The sequence below is a fragment of the Chrysochloris asiatica genome, unplaced genomic scaffold (assembly GCF_000296735.1).
Source record: "Chrysochloris asiatica unplaced genomic scaffold, ChrAsi1.0 scaffold00064, whole genome shotgun sequence".
Lineage (NCBI taxonomy): Eukaryota > Metazoa > Chordata > Mammalia > Afrosoricida > Chrysochloridae > Chrysochloris > Chrysochloris asiatica.
Genome location: NW_006408582.1, coordinates 14,350,849 through 14,364,951, shown reverse-complemented (window position 1 = coordinate 14,364,951; position 14,103 = coordinate 14,350,849). Strand labels below are relative to the sequence as shown.

General features: G+C 44.6%; 1 protein-coding gene across 1 annotated transcript in view; it reads right to left on the bottom strand.

Moving 5' to 3' along the window:
• The window catches only part of LOXL2 (lysyl oxidase-like 2), a 98,887-nt gene that overhangs the window by 34,701 nt on the left and 50,083 nt on the right, over positions 1 to 14,103 (bottom strand). The window contains 1 exon segment of the mRNA XM_006878198.1: positions 9,785 to 9,936. Within this exon segment, the coding sequence (XP_006878260.1) occupies positions 9,785 to 9,936 (152 nt within the window).

The following is a 14,103-nucleotide window of genomic DNA, read 5'->3' as shown; positions in this document are numbered from 1 at the left end:
CCTTTCCGTTTCTTTGCTTTTTCTTTCAATTTGTGGATGCTCTCATCTCCATCCTCATCCATGGCGAAATCTTCGCCCCCAGCCTCATGAAGATCCAAAACGTCTGCCATCCTGATTTCGTGGTAGCACTCCGACTTCATTCTTCTTGAACCAACCATCAACACTTATGGAAGCAGCAGTCAAGAAAGCAAAGGACGTATTGCATTAGGCAAATATGCTGCACCAGAACTTTTTTTTTTTCTTTTTAATGTTTTATTGTGAATTATGTGATAGTTTGCATGGGAGAACATTAGTTTTACATTCATACCATCATATATCATTTCATTGCCATGGTTATAACCCCCTGCATGCATCATCAACGCCTCCCTGGTTGTCAGCACACAGCCCCTCTCCCTCTCTGGGTCTAGAGTTCCCGGCCACTCCATCTCTCCACGTCACCGTCTCTGCCTCCATCTCTGACGTCACTGCTTCGCTGGGTAGGATCCTGCTTTCTGCTCTTCTCCCTTGATGGTCCCAGGGACCTCCACTCCTAGACTTAAAAGTCAATCACTCCCCTCCTTTTGCTACATTTCCAACCCTCACAGTCAGTCCTGATAACAATTATTCACTATTGCACCACAAGAGACCTATCCCCATCTCCTTTCATCAGTCCTGCCCAGAGAGATTGGATACTATTCAGTGGAGAGTCTACCTTCCTCCGTGCCCTCTGGATCTAGGCTCCCTCTTGAAAGCTTGTAAGCCAGTCACTTCTTGCATTGTAGCGCCCCCATTTTGGGTAGCCAATGTCCAAGTTGCCCATCCTTAACATGACCTTTTTGAAGTGTTGAAAAGCAAGATGTCAGCTTGAGGACTAAGGTGTGCCTGACCCAAGCCATGGTATTTTCAATAACCTCATATGCATGTGAAAGCTGGACAGTGAATAAGGAGGACTGTAGAAGAATTGAAGATTTTGAATTATGGTGTTGGAGGAGAATATTGAAAGTGCCATGGGCTGCCAAAAGAACCAACAGATCTGTGTTGTAGCCAGAGTGCTCCTTGAGGCCAGGATGGTCAAACTTCACCTCTCCTACTTCTGACATTTTGTCAGGAGAGACCAGTCACTGGAGAAGGATATCATGTTTGGTAAGGTGGATGGTTCGAGAAAAAGAGGAAGACCCCCAGCGAGATGGATTGGCAAAGTGGCAGCATCAATGGGCTCAAGCGTGGCAACAATTGTTAGGTTGGCCCAGGACTGGGCAGTGTTTAGTTCTGTTGTGCATAGGGTTGCTATGAGTCGGTACCGACTCGATGGCACCTAACAACAATAATAGCCTAAGGAGTGCTGATGTGACGCTATAGGATAAGCACTGGACAGTTAACTAAAAGGTTGATGGTTTAAACGTACCAACTGTTTCTTGGAAACCATATACATAGTCAATATGCGTTGGAACTGACTAGATGGCACTTAACAACAATAACAACACCAAGTAGCCTATGGATTTATTTTTATTGATTTGGTTTTCTAAAGGAGCAGACTTCGTTAGTTTGTCATATTCCATTTTTTTTTAAGCCCTAGAACTTTCAACAGATACTGTTTAGATCCAAAGAGGGCCTCTATCCAAATAATGAAAATGCATTAAAAATAAAAGTCCTCAGGGAATATAGGCCTGATACAGTAAGAGCTGAGTGCTTGGTGCAACATCTAAAGAATTTATACATGGATTTGATAATAATGGGAGAAAATATGATAAAGAATGGTAAACCTAGATCGTTGGTACTCTGTTGACTCAGAATAAAAGTTTAAAGAAAAAACAAAATGCATGGTCGACTAATACAGCAATTATATTTTGGAGGAAAGTTGGCCTAAATGTGAAGAGGACAAGAACTCTGGGAGAAAATATTTCTAATAATACAGGTCTGTGGGAAGCTTTTAAGGTTTACCGGAAATGGGTAAAAGAGCAACGAGAGGGAGTAGAAAAGCATCTCCTACTAGATGTTACATTCACCAACAACCAGCTCTTCTTCCTGAGTCATGCTCATAAGACCTATAATTCCTATGGTCCAGAGTTCCTGAGAAAAAGTCCAGATTGGTGCTCACAGCCCCTCTTAGTTTAGAGTCAGTGGTGCAATTAGTAACTTGGAAGAGTTCTACAAAGTTTTTAACTGCCTGCTCAGTTCCACAATGAACCGAGACATGGACTCCTGCCGACTCTGGTAATTGGGCCTTTACTTTCTTGCCTTCCAAAGGGAGCTGAACAGTGTTTCCGTTTTTATCATATTAACATCCAACAATTACTCCTATAGTAACTCAGAGACCCAAGATATTCTTCTTTCCTCCATATAGACAGAGACCAAAAGTTGCACCTTAGGTGGCCACTCATGATCTTTTAAAACCCTAGTCATTGCTCACCAAAGAAGGGTGCAGATGTTGTCTTTGTGAACTATGTTATGTCAATCAAACTTGCTGTGCCTTGACACCAAGGTCCTGAGCTTTCAGACCCAGGTGTTTGGTTATGTCTAAGAAATTTTCATAACTTTGCCTCCTGTATGCTCCACCACATTCATGGCTATGTTTGCAGCAAAGGTAAATACCATGTGTCCAGTTATACATTCCATAGCTCTTTATATACCATTATACAATTATAACAATTATAATAACTAATCTAATTTTCAACTTGTTTAGCAGCTGCCTTCCCTGTTACAGTAAGAGTATAAATTGTGAAGGGTTGGGCTTTTAGAGCTTATAAACAATGTTGTTGGTGTTGGTTATGACCCATAGCGACCCTATGTGACAAAGTAGAATTGTCCCATAGGGTTTTCTAGGCTGTAATCTTTATGTTGTTGTTGTTGTTGAGTGTTGTTGAGTCGGTTCCGACCCATAGCGACCCTCAACAGGGTTTCCAAGGCTGTACATCTTTACCGGAGCAGAAAGCCTCATCTTTCTCCCACGTAGCAGGTGGTAGTTTCGAACTTGTGACCTTGCAGTTCACAGTCCGATTCGTAACCACTGTTGTTGTTGTTAAGTGCCATCGAGTCGGGTCCGACCCATAGCGACCCTGTACAGGGTTTCCGAGGGTGTAAATCTTTACGGGAGTAGAAAGCCTCATCTTGCTCCTGCGGAGCGGCTGGTAGTTTCGAACCGCTGACCTTAAGGTTCGCAGCCCGATTCGTAACCACTACGCTACAGTAATCACTATAGGTGCAGATAACTAGGTATTTCTCCTGCAGAGACTCTGTGTGAGTTAGAACTGCTAACCTTTTGGTTAGTAGTGGTAGTGGTGTGTGCCACCAAGTTGGTTCCAACTCATTGCGACCCTGTATAGGATTTTCGAGGAGTTTTGGTGTGGCACTATAGGATAAGCACTGGACAACTAACCACAAGGTCAGCAGTTCAAACCTACCAGCCGCTTCTTGGTTGCTGTGTTGCTATGAGTCAGGACTGACCCCAAGGCATTTGACAACAACAAATCTTTATAAGAACAGAAAGCCTCATCTTTCTCCTGTGGATCAACGGACAGAATCAAACTATTGACCTTTTGGTTAGCAGCCCAGCTTGCTATTCACTATGATACCAAGAGTCTTTTTTGATTAGTAGACCAGTGTTTAACCAGTACACCACCAGAGTTCTCACAAATATTAGGCACTCTATAAGTATCTCGGGAATGCATGACTAAATGCATAATCTCATGGGATGAAAGGATGAGGTGAAGCAGGAAGCTTTGGAGTTTGCTGAAGAGCTCTGAAAATGCAATTCTCACCCCCAAAGCAATATCTTATTCTGCTTCCCACTGTATGAAAACAGTTCCTACTTCTAACAGTTCATTCCTTTAGGATGAGGCAGGGAGCCTCCAGGAAGCCCCTGTGAAAATGCACATACTTACGGGATCCTCAGCTCATGAAGCTGCAGACTCCTAGTCCTAAACACAGCACGGCCCCTGTGCACAGGGCTTAATTCTTACTGTGAATTCAGAGGCTGCCATCAGGCAAGCCAAGGATAGCCCTAATACAGGTCTACCTCCAAGGATTGTTGAGTGGATGAATTAAATGAGATAATTCATGCAAAGCAATCTGAGCAGGGCCAGGCACACATCCAAAAAATAAAATAAAATTCAGAAGTGATATTGTTGTTGTTGTTAAGTGTTGTAGAGTTGGTACTAACTCATAGCAAACCATTATTGGGTTTCCAGAGAGTGGCTGGTGAGTTTGAAACGCTGACCTTGTGTTTCAAACTGACCTTGTAGCCCAATGCTTTATCCTACAGTGCCACACCAGGATAGAAGAGGTTAAAGCAGGCAAGAAGAGGGTTGGCCTTACAGAGGCTGAGATTGGTCTTCCTGAGTGCCTCTAGGTATTCTGGGTTAAGGTGGACATCAGACATTGTAATTGGATGTGAATTTGTACATCACCCATGACTAATATACATAGGCCTATGTAAATGCAAAAATAAGACAAACAACTATTGGGAAAGTTCTAGAATGGCCTATGCCTTTGACAGGTTTGCCTTGAACACAGTTGCCCTTTAGCAAGGTGTATATGTAAACTCATCCAAGGATGTCTCTGGACTTCTGGTGTGGCACTGTAGGATCAATAGTGGACTGTAGATCACAATGTTAGCAGTTCAAACCTACCAGGTGCTCCTTGGAAATCCTATGAGCAGCTATGAGTCGGAATCGACTCAACGACATTTAACAACAACAAGAAGGATGTCTCTAGGTAACCACAGGCCACCTCCTTTGCTGTTCAGCTTGAAACTTTATAAGAGTCCAGATTTCATCGTCTGGTTCTTATATGTGCTTTGTGAACTCTTTGCTGATAATGTCAACCACTCCCAAGACATAAAATTGTGTATTGTGGTATGGATTTCACCTGATCCATTCATCCATCTAATATTTATTGAGAACTTTCTCTGGGCCAGGCACTGGGAAATTTTTGAAGCACTTACTATTTCCCTGAGGGAATGTGGGTGGAACAAACAATGTGCGATCAGCTGCTAACCTAAATGTTGGCAGTTCGAACTCAGCCAGCAGCTTTGTGGAAGAAAGGCCTAGTGAACTGCATCCATAAAGAGTGTTGTTAAGTGCCATCGAGTCAGTTCTGACTCATAGCGACCCTGTATAGGATTCCCAAGGAGCAGCTAGTGAGTTTGAACAGCCAACCAGCGGCTATCAGTCCACTGCTTATCCTACAGGCATGCCAGGACCTAGAAAACCCTATGGAGTTCATCTCAGTAACACTTGGGGTCACCATGAGTTGGGGGCTAACTACGGCAGCTAACCACAACTGTTTCCCAGGCCCTGTGCAAGTCCTTTATGGATATTAGCTTTTTCATTCCTCATAACAACACAATGAGGAAGTACTAGGGTCATTCCCATTTGACAGATGAGAAATGGGAGTCTCAGATGAGGTGGCTTTTAATTCCCAGACTGGAACACCTCCATGCCATCTGCCTGAAGCCCCCATCTCCAGGGATGCTTTTGTCCCATAGCAGGAATCTGTGTGCTTCTGCAGGGTTGGGGGAAGCAGAACTGAGAACTGAGTGGGAGTGTCCAGTCACCAGGGAGGACAAAGTTCCCAGTGGGAGGTCCAGGGCCTAGACCCTGCCCTAGGTGTTCTGAGGCATTTACTGTCCCTTGAGGGCACTGGGATTTAGGGCATTCACTAATTTTGTTCCTTATAAAAACCATCTCTGCTTTTACAAGGACTAGCCTGTCTGTTCCTTCTCCCCATTCCCTGACCTCCTGAGTCTCTACCTCCTGGCCTGGCTATGAGCAAGTGCAACTGTATCTAAGGACAGACAGCCACAATGGGAACTGTGATACAGACTGCAAGTGCTGCTTCTAGGCCTCAGGACACCCTCTAAACACTTGGGTCCTGATTTTAGGAAACCTGAAACACAGTTTCCCTTTTCTTTGGAAAGTCCAATTCTTCTTCCCTTCCTCTTGGCATGGTTTCCCTGGTTCCCACCAGCAACCCTGGTAGTTCTGAAGGTCCTCACAGCAAGGCTGCAGGCGTGAACTGATTCAGTGGGCAGAAGTTAACACCGATATTTAGCATGGCGATGATAAAAAGCAGACGCCTTTTAATCAGGACTATTATTGTTTTTAAATTCTATAGTCTATGCTGTGCCGTAGAGTCCTGATGTGGTGTTGCAGGATCAGCACTGGACAGCTAACTACAAGGCTGGTGGTTTAAACCCACCAGTTGCTACTTGGAAACCCTATACGGGGTCAGAACTGACTTGATGGCACTTAGCAACAACAACCTGCAGTGCCTTAGTGACTACACCTGGGTCAGATGGCTCCTACCACTGCCTCCATCACTGCCTCACAAGACCTGATTCTGTTCTGTCCTCTCAAAGTTAATGTGAGGACAAAGCATCTTCCAGAATCCCCTGGTTCACAGTTTTTCCTGTTACGAGAAGGCAAGCAGTGGGACTCCTGATTTGAACTTTAATGTGTAGACTCCTGTCTCTAAGACTTCTTTTGGGCAGATAACAGAAGATCTATCTCCTCTTTGTCTACTGCACCCTCTACAAAGCTGACCGGCCTTGAGATAGTATTCCTATTCATGGCAGAGACTCTAGCTGGAGAAAGATCTGGGCCTTTCAAGATATATTTAGGTGTTTTTCTCATTTTCCAGAGATGACCAGAAGGGCACAGAACAGCTGGTCATGAAGTTCTAACTTGATCAAGGACACAGTTCTTCATTCTCAAGTGCACAGTTTACTCTGGGAGGCCAGTATTGTAGGGATTGTCTGGTTTGCTTGGTTATGGTAGTCTGGTCTCACCAATCAATGGAATTTCAAGAGGTCTTGGGTCCGTCAGGAGCCTCTGACCCTTCTCTAAGTTATCACCCGATAGCTCATGCAGTCATACCACATTCAAGACACGAGGATGCCAGGAAGAGTCAATCCTTCTCAGTAATTCTAAAACCAACCCAAGCATTTGCTTTTTCCTATCTGGTTCTCAATGGCAGCAGAATGGAGAAAAGTATGGACCACCTCAATTTTTCTAAGTATGAATTGGGAAGCAACACACCTCCAGATAGTGGCAATTGCAAGATTACACTGTGTTTTGATAAGGTTGTGGTCATCCAGGCCTTCACCTATTTTGGGAGGTGGTAGGGTAAGAGAAGAGGTAACTCAAGCCAGATGTTAGCTTGAAAGGAAACATGGGGATTTTCCAACTCAAATTCCACACATGTGCTGGGTCATGGTGCTGCCAAACCAGAACCAGGACCACAGTTCAGAGGGGAACCAGAGGTCAAAAAGGGTACTGGAGCCCCTGGGGTGTTTTAGCTTGCCTGGCAAAGTCACCTACTATTCCCAGAGCCTTTCTATCTTGGCTTCTCACTCCCAGCAATTACAGAAATGCAACTTTGTTGTTACTGGATGGACAAAACCATCCACTTCCAAGTCTGCAGGCTTTACTAGCTGTTTAGGCAAGTCAATTTCCTAATGAACTGGGGACTGGAAGGGAAGTTAGGAGCTGCCCTCTTGCCTTCTTATTTTCTGAGGAGGAAACTGAAGACTCAGCGAGATTAAGCAACCAGTTGGAAATCACACAGCTAGTAAGTGATAGAACTCGGGATTACTGATTCTGCCCCGGGTTGTTGCTAATACCCTTTAGAACCACATGCCATCCACGCTATAGCTTACCCCTTGGCCATGGCAAGGCAATTGCTGCAGCTCATGTACATTTCTTTCATAGAAGACTTTCCCCCATTTACTTCTTGGGGGATAAAATCAAGTAAATCAGGGTTAAAACTCTCACATCCCATGCTTGAACACAGGGAACACCTTGTTGGCTCTGGAGGCACCAAATACAAGAGTAAGGTCTGCTTCATGTTGGGGTGTACTTCTCCACTGGCCTGGTTCTGCTCTGCCAATCAGAAAATGGTGTTGGAAACGCTTTTCCTTTTATTTAGCCAAGTTCTTTCATTTGGCTTGAAAATCCCATTCTACCAAATTCCAATCTGACTGAACAGTGCCATGTTACACTGGGACTGAGAGCTGTCCTGTTTCACAGCTTTATCACAGTTATCTTGGGGGGCTACTAGGCAAATACAGATTGCAAGCCTCCTTCACAGCATGGCACATATACTTGTTCACCCATAGGCCAAGCCTGGCTTAGCTGAGTGCTGTTGGTGTTCACATTTCATGGTCCCGTTGGGTGGTAAATTGCATGAGACATGTTGTGGCTGACCAGTTCAGTAGCACCTTTGGTCTGCTGCTGCCGGGGTCAAAAACTGTTGTGAGAGCAGGCATCTAGCTGGGGAGCCATCTGGCACCCTGATGTGTCAGTATCTGATCATTGTTAAAATACACACTTAAGAGACTCTGCCAAGGTGACAGCCCTGTTTTGAGTGATGCGACCTACCCACCAACTATATTCATGTAGAGTGAAGACTGTTAAATAGGATGCGTTGTGTCTTGCAGCAAAGAGGAATTCATCTTATAAGGTACACCTGTGGGCAAGTCACTCAAGCAAAGAACCTGAACCCCTCCCCCCACTTAACCACCCAGTCTCAGAAAGGGTAAAGCGTGTCTGGATAGAATGCTGGTGGTGGTGGTGGTGTGCTGTGGAGTTGGTTCCTACTCATAGCGACCCTGTACAGGGTTTCCAAGGCTGGTAAATCTTTATGGGAGCAGAAAGCCTCATCTTTCTCTTGCAGAGTGACTGGTAGATTTGAACTGCTAACAGTGCAGTTTGCAGCCCAGCTTGTAATACACTATGCTACCAAGGCTCCTTAGAATGCTGTTAGGTTCCCTTTCCCCTTTCTATTGACAAAATACTGTTCTCTTCCCCAAAATACAAGTTGCTCTGGTAGCGTAGTGATTATGAGTTGGGCTGCTAATCTCACAGTCAGCTGTTCAAAACTACCAGAAGTTCCCCAGGAGAAAGATGAGGCTTTCTGTTCCCATAAAAATTTATAGCCTCAAATACCCCATGCAGAGTCTATATGAGTTGTAACCGACTCCATAACACACAACCACCACTACCACCACCCAAAATACTGGAGTCCTGTAGGTTAATGCACTGGACTACAAAGTCTGTTTGAACCACAAGGTCGGTGGTTCAAGCTCACCAGCCACTCCTCAGAAACCCTACACAGGGTTGTTGTAGGTCAGAACTGACTCGACGGCACTTAACAACAACAACAACAACCCAAAATACTAAGGAGCTCTGGTGGTGTGGTGAATTACAAATTGGGCTGCTAACCGCAAGGTCAGCAGTTTGAATTCACCGACTGCTCTGTGGAAAACAGATGAGGCTTTCTGTTCCCGTAAACATTTACAGCCTCAGAACCCTTTACGGGGTCACTCTGAGTTGGAACTGACTTGATGGAACACAACCACCACCAACAGCACCCAAAATACTGTCTATATTTTGCTTATGTTTCTGTATGATCTGTATGATTTGCAAACCATCAGGTTTTTGGATGTGGTTCCTCTGGGTGCTTGGAAAGAACCCCTGATAAGGGTGTCATGGGTGCTATAGCCCCCTTGCATAAGGACTAAGTTGCAATCACTGGGTCTAGTCCCAGTGCAGGACATGGCATGCTGTGGATACCCACCATCTGCCATGTGAAGGAAATAAGGAGCATGGTGTTTCCACGTAGTTTTCTCAATTGGCAGATTTATGAATGCAGGTGACAATGTCATTAGGAATGATAACAGGAGAGTCTGAGCACTTTCTGACACCACTGTTAGAAACGTCAAAGGGATGCCACTGTGGTCTGTACTGTTTGGGGCTTCAGGGAGGAAAACCACATGTAACTCCCTTCAGGCATATAGTCATCTCACCTTTTTCTGGAAGCCCATGGCAGGGATGTTACATCTCACACCTGCATCTTCCTCATGGCTGCAGCCCAGAGACTCAGCGTTGAATTTGCAGTCAATGATGGACTTCTCCTTCCCTGTGCACTCAATTTCATTCAGGTGGATGGGTCCTATCCCTGATGAGGGAAAATAAATAGGAACTAAGAAAATTGACGAAGAAATTGTTCTGGACTTGACAGGCATCCTCCTAACTTCGTCTCAAAGACCCAGCCCTCTTGTCTCTGGGGAAGAGAAGACAATGTATCCCTCAGTTAAGGATCCTGACATGAAGCCATTGCTTTTTGTCTTGGAATTCACTTCTTCCATTAAACAAAAAAAAAAAGTTTATTACTAACTTTCTGTGTAACCTTGGTCAAAAGTCACACCTATTTTGAGTATTGGTTTTCTCACATAAATAAGGGGTTAGACTAGAAGACATCTGTCATGGATTAAATTGTGTACTCCCCAAAATATATGTCAGCTTGGCTGGACCATAATTCTCAGTGGTTTGGCTGTTACATGATGACCCCTGTGATATGATCTGATGGGATAAACAACTAAGAGAATTAAGGGTGGGATTGTTGTTGTTGTTGTTGAAAAGTGTCATCAAGTCAGTTTTGACTAATAGTAACCCTGTATAGAGTCTCCCAGGAGTGGCTGGTGGATTTGAATCACTGATCTTGCAATTAGTAGTCCAGTGCCTATCCTACAGCATCACACTAGGACTCTCTACCTTAATCCCAACACATTGGGTGATGCGCCCCACCAACCACAGTCACGAAGAGTGAAAAGTGTTAAACAGATCTCATGTATGGGAAATTCCCAAGGGTGTGGCATGCAACATCTTTTATCTTACAAGAAATAAAAAGAGAGAGAGATGTAAGCAGAGAAAGAGGGACCTACTATCGCCAAGACAGAAGAAATGTGTCCTTTGTACCTGGGGTCCCTGCACTGTGAAGCACCTAGATCTAGGGCAAGATTGATGCTGAGCTGTATGGAGCGCTCCAAGGAATATTAGTCCACAGATGCTGAAAGCAGACAAGGACCTTTCCCCAGAGCCAACAAAGAGAAAGTCTTCTCCGAGAGCCGAGTATACTCTGAATTAGTACTTCCAGTCTCCTAAATTGTGAGAGTATAAAATTATGGCTGTTAAAGCCATCTACTTAAAGTATTTTTGTTATAGCAAAATTAGAAAACAAAGACATCTAAGGTTCTTCTCAACTTCAATTGTCCATGCATCTATGAATTGGGAAGTACTGACAATCCCTGTCAGGGACCCTGCAGGCAATTGAAAAATATCCTGTAATTGAATAATTTGAATTAAGCTCAAATAAAAAAATAAAAAAAAAAGGAAAACTGTATATTAGAGGCATGGATAGGGTGTAGGGAAATCACAAATAATAGAATAGTAAGCAGGGACAAGTAACAGTGGGCACAGCTACCTCCCCATGGTCTATAGGAGTGAGAGAAGGAAGCCAATATCTGAACCAGTGTATGTGTGGAGCGGCCACCTGATAAAAAGCTGTTACTGGTGGTGGAGGGATACATTGGGTTGGGGGAGTAGATATCCTGGCCTCTTTCTCTTTTGGCTACTTGCCAGGGCTTCTCATTGACCCAACCCAACCATGCCTCCTGGGACACAGGACAATATGGAAGAGTGGAGACTGGACCTGGAAGGCAGATGGAAAACATCCTGGAGGACGTTGAGGGTGGGCTAGACTTCGATTACAGGCATTGAGATAACAACAGTGAGCTTCACACTATGTGCAAGGGAGAATCATTAGTCTGACGAACTTTCAGTTCAATTCAGGTCATACAACTAACTCTTCTCTTCCCAGTCCACTAGAAGGGGTTGTTGTTAAGTACCATGCAGTCGGTTCCGACTTATAGTGACCCTGCACAGGGTTTCTGAGGCTGTAAATCTTTACGGGAGCAGAACGCCTCATCTTTCTCCTGCGGAACAGCTGGTAGTTTTGAACTGCTGACCTTGAGGTTAGCAGCCCAATTCGTAACCACTACGCTACCAGATCTCCTAGAAGGCCAATTACTTCTAGGTGCTCTAGAATGCATCTCTTTCCATTGTCTTGGGTCTTCTCTCTGCTGGAGATGGCCTCACTGTCTTGATACTATCTCTTTTTTGGACCTTGTTGCTCAGACCCTAGAATTTCCCATCTTTACAGTGACTACCCTTGAGCCCATACCTCCCTTTGCCCTGTCACTTCCTCCCTTTAGGACAGACTTCTTGAATGAGTTGTCTGTTCTTGTTCTCCCTACTTCCACAGCAATTAGTACAATTTTCCCCCTAATTGGTTTCTCCTCCAGTTCTCCCCATCTCAGGAATAGGACATCCAGCCACCAGTTGCTCTTGCTAGAATCAAGATGCCATCTTGGTATTGCCTCCTCCTTCTTTTTTTCCTGACAATTGGTCCATCACCATGTTCTGTTCACATCCCCAAAATCTAGATACATTTTCCCCTAGTTAAGGTGCCATGACAATAGTCCAACCATTTCATCTTCTATTTGAACTAACATTGCAAACAGTAGTCCAAAATCTAGTCACCCTTCACTCTTGTTTATTCCAGTCTATTTTTCACACAGCAGCTCAAGTGATTTTTTTTTTTTTTTTTTTTTTACATGTCTATTGAATCAAGTCTTAAAGTCTTTAATGGCTGCAAGGTCGGTTTGAACCACAAAGTCAGTGGTTCAAACCTACCACCTGTTCCTTGGAAATCCTATATAGGGTTGCTATAGTTGGACCTGACTCAATGGTACGTAACAACAACACTGTACTAAGGGATAACATCTCAATCATCAGCATGGTCTATAGGCCCTCCATTATCTACTCCCCCTACCCCCCCACTTACTTTTCCAGTTGCTTCCCTCCCTCAGTCAATCCATCTCCTCTGATTCCTCTAGTTAGTGGAGCTCTTCCTTCCCTCTGCGTGGGCATCTCTGCCTTCCAGTCCTCACTCCCTAACTACTGCTCCCCCTTCAGGGTTCAGCTTCCATTCTACTTCCTCAGAGAAGCCTGTTCTGATTCTTCAGCCTAAGTTTGGATCCCCTATGCAGTGCCTCACTGAGCGCTCTACTTTACACTGTATTCAGGTGGTTATTTGTCTAATGTCTGCCTTCCCCACTAGGTTAGAGGATCCATTAGGACAGAGGCCAGGTCATGTTTCCCTTTTGTATTCGCAGTGAGTGCCAGATAGCTTAAAAAAAAAAAAAAAGTTGTTGTTGAATCAATTCCAACTCATGGCAACCCCATTGTGTGAGAGTAAATTGTTTCACAGGGCTGATTCTTTGGGAAGCAAATGGCCAGGACTTTTTTCCAAAACACATTTGGTTGGTTCACATTATCAACCTTTTGGTTAGTAGTCAAACTCTTAATCACTTGTCTTACTTAAGGTAACCAGCTAAACCAGCCCTAATTGTTGTTGTTTGGTGCCACTGAGTCGATTATGACTCATAGCTACCCTGAATAGGATTTCTGAGGAGCAGCTGGTGGGCTTGAACTACCAACCTTGTGGTTCACAGTCCAGTGCTGATCCTTCAGCTCCACACCAGAAGTCCAAACCCTAATAGCAATCAAGAATTATAGGTGGATTCCTAGACTATAAGAGTCTTGGTGTGGCTCTGCAAGATCAGCACTAGACTGTGAACTGCAAGGTCAGTGCCTCAAAACCACCAGTTGCTCCTCAGAAACCGTATACGGGTTCACTATGAGTCAGAACCGACTTAACAGCACTTAACAACAACGAAGGCTATAGGTGCCCCTGGGTGGCACAAATCATTAAGCATTTGACTACCAGCCAAAAGATTGGTAGTTGGAACCCAACTAGAGGTTTCTCAGAAGATGGAAGATCAGCTTCTGAAAGGTCACAACCTTGACAACACTTTGAAGCAGTTCTGTCTGTACACATGGGGATGCTGTGAGTCAGAACTGACTCCAAGACAACCAACAGTAACAGGCTGTAGGACAGGACTGGATAGAGGGGAAGGGCTACCTAAAGAACTTAATGTGCTTTAAAATGCAACTAACCAACAATTGGTTAGTCAAATGCTGACCCAATATGGCTCTCTCTAAAGCCTAGGGGCAAGGCCCTGGAGGGCAAACTCTACTTTCCTGAGCATGCACTTATATGCTTCCTCAGAGAGAGCACAGAGATGGGACAGTGTTTCCCACCCTCTTCTCTGCACCATCATAGAGCTGGGTGGGCTGTACAGAGTGAGAGATGATCAGTTCTGAAGGACACTGGCCATGTGTGCAGCTTCAGCCTGCCCTATGGTGTCCGGGGGTCCCTGGC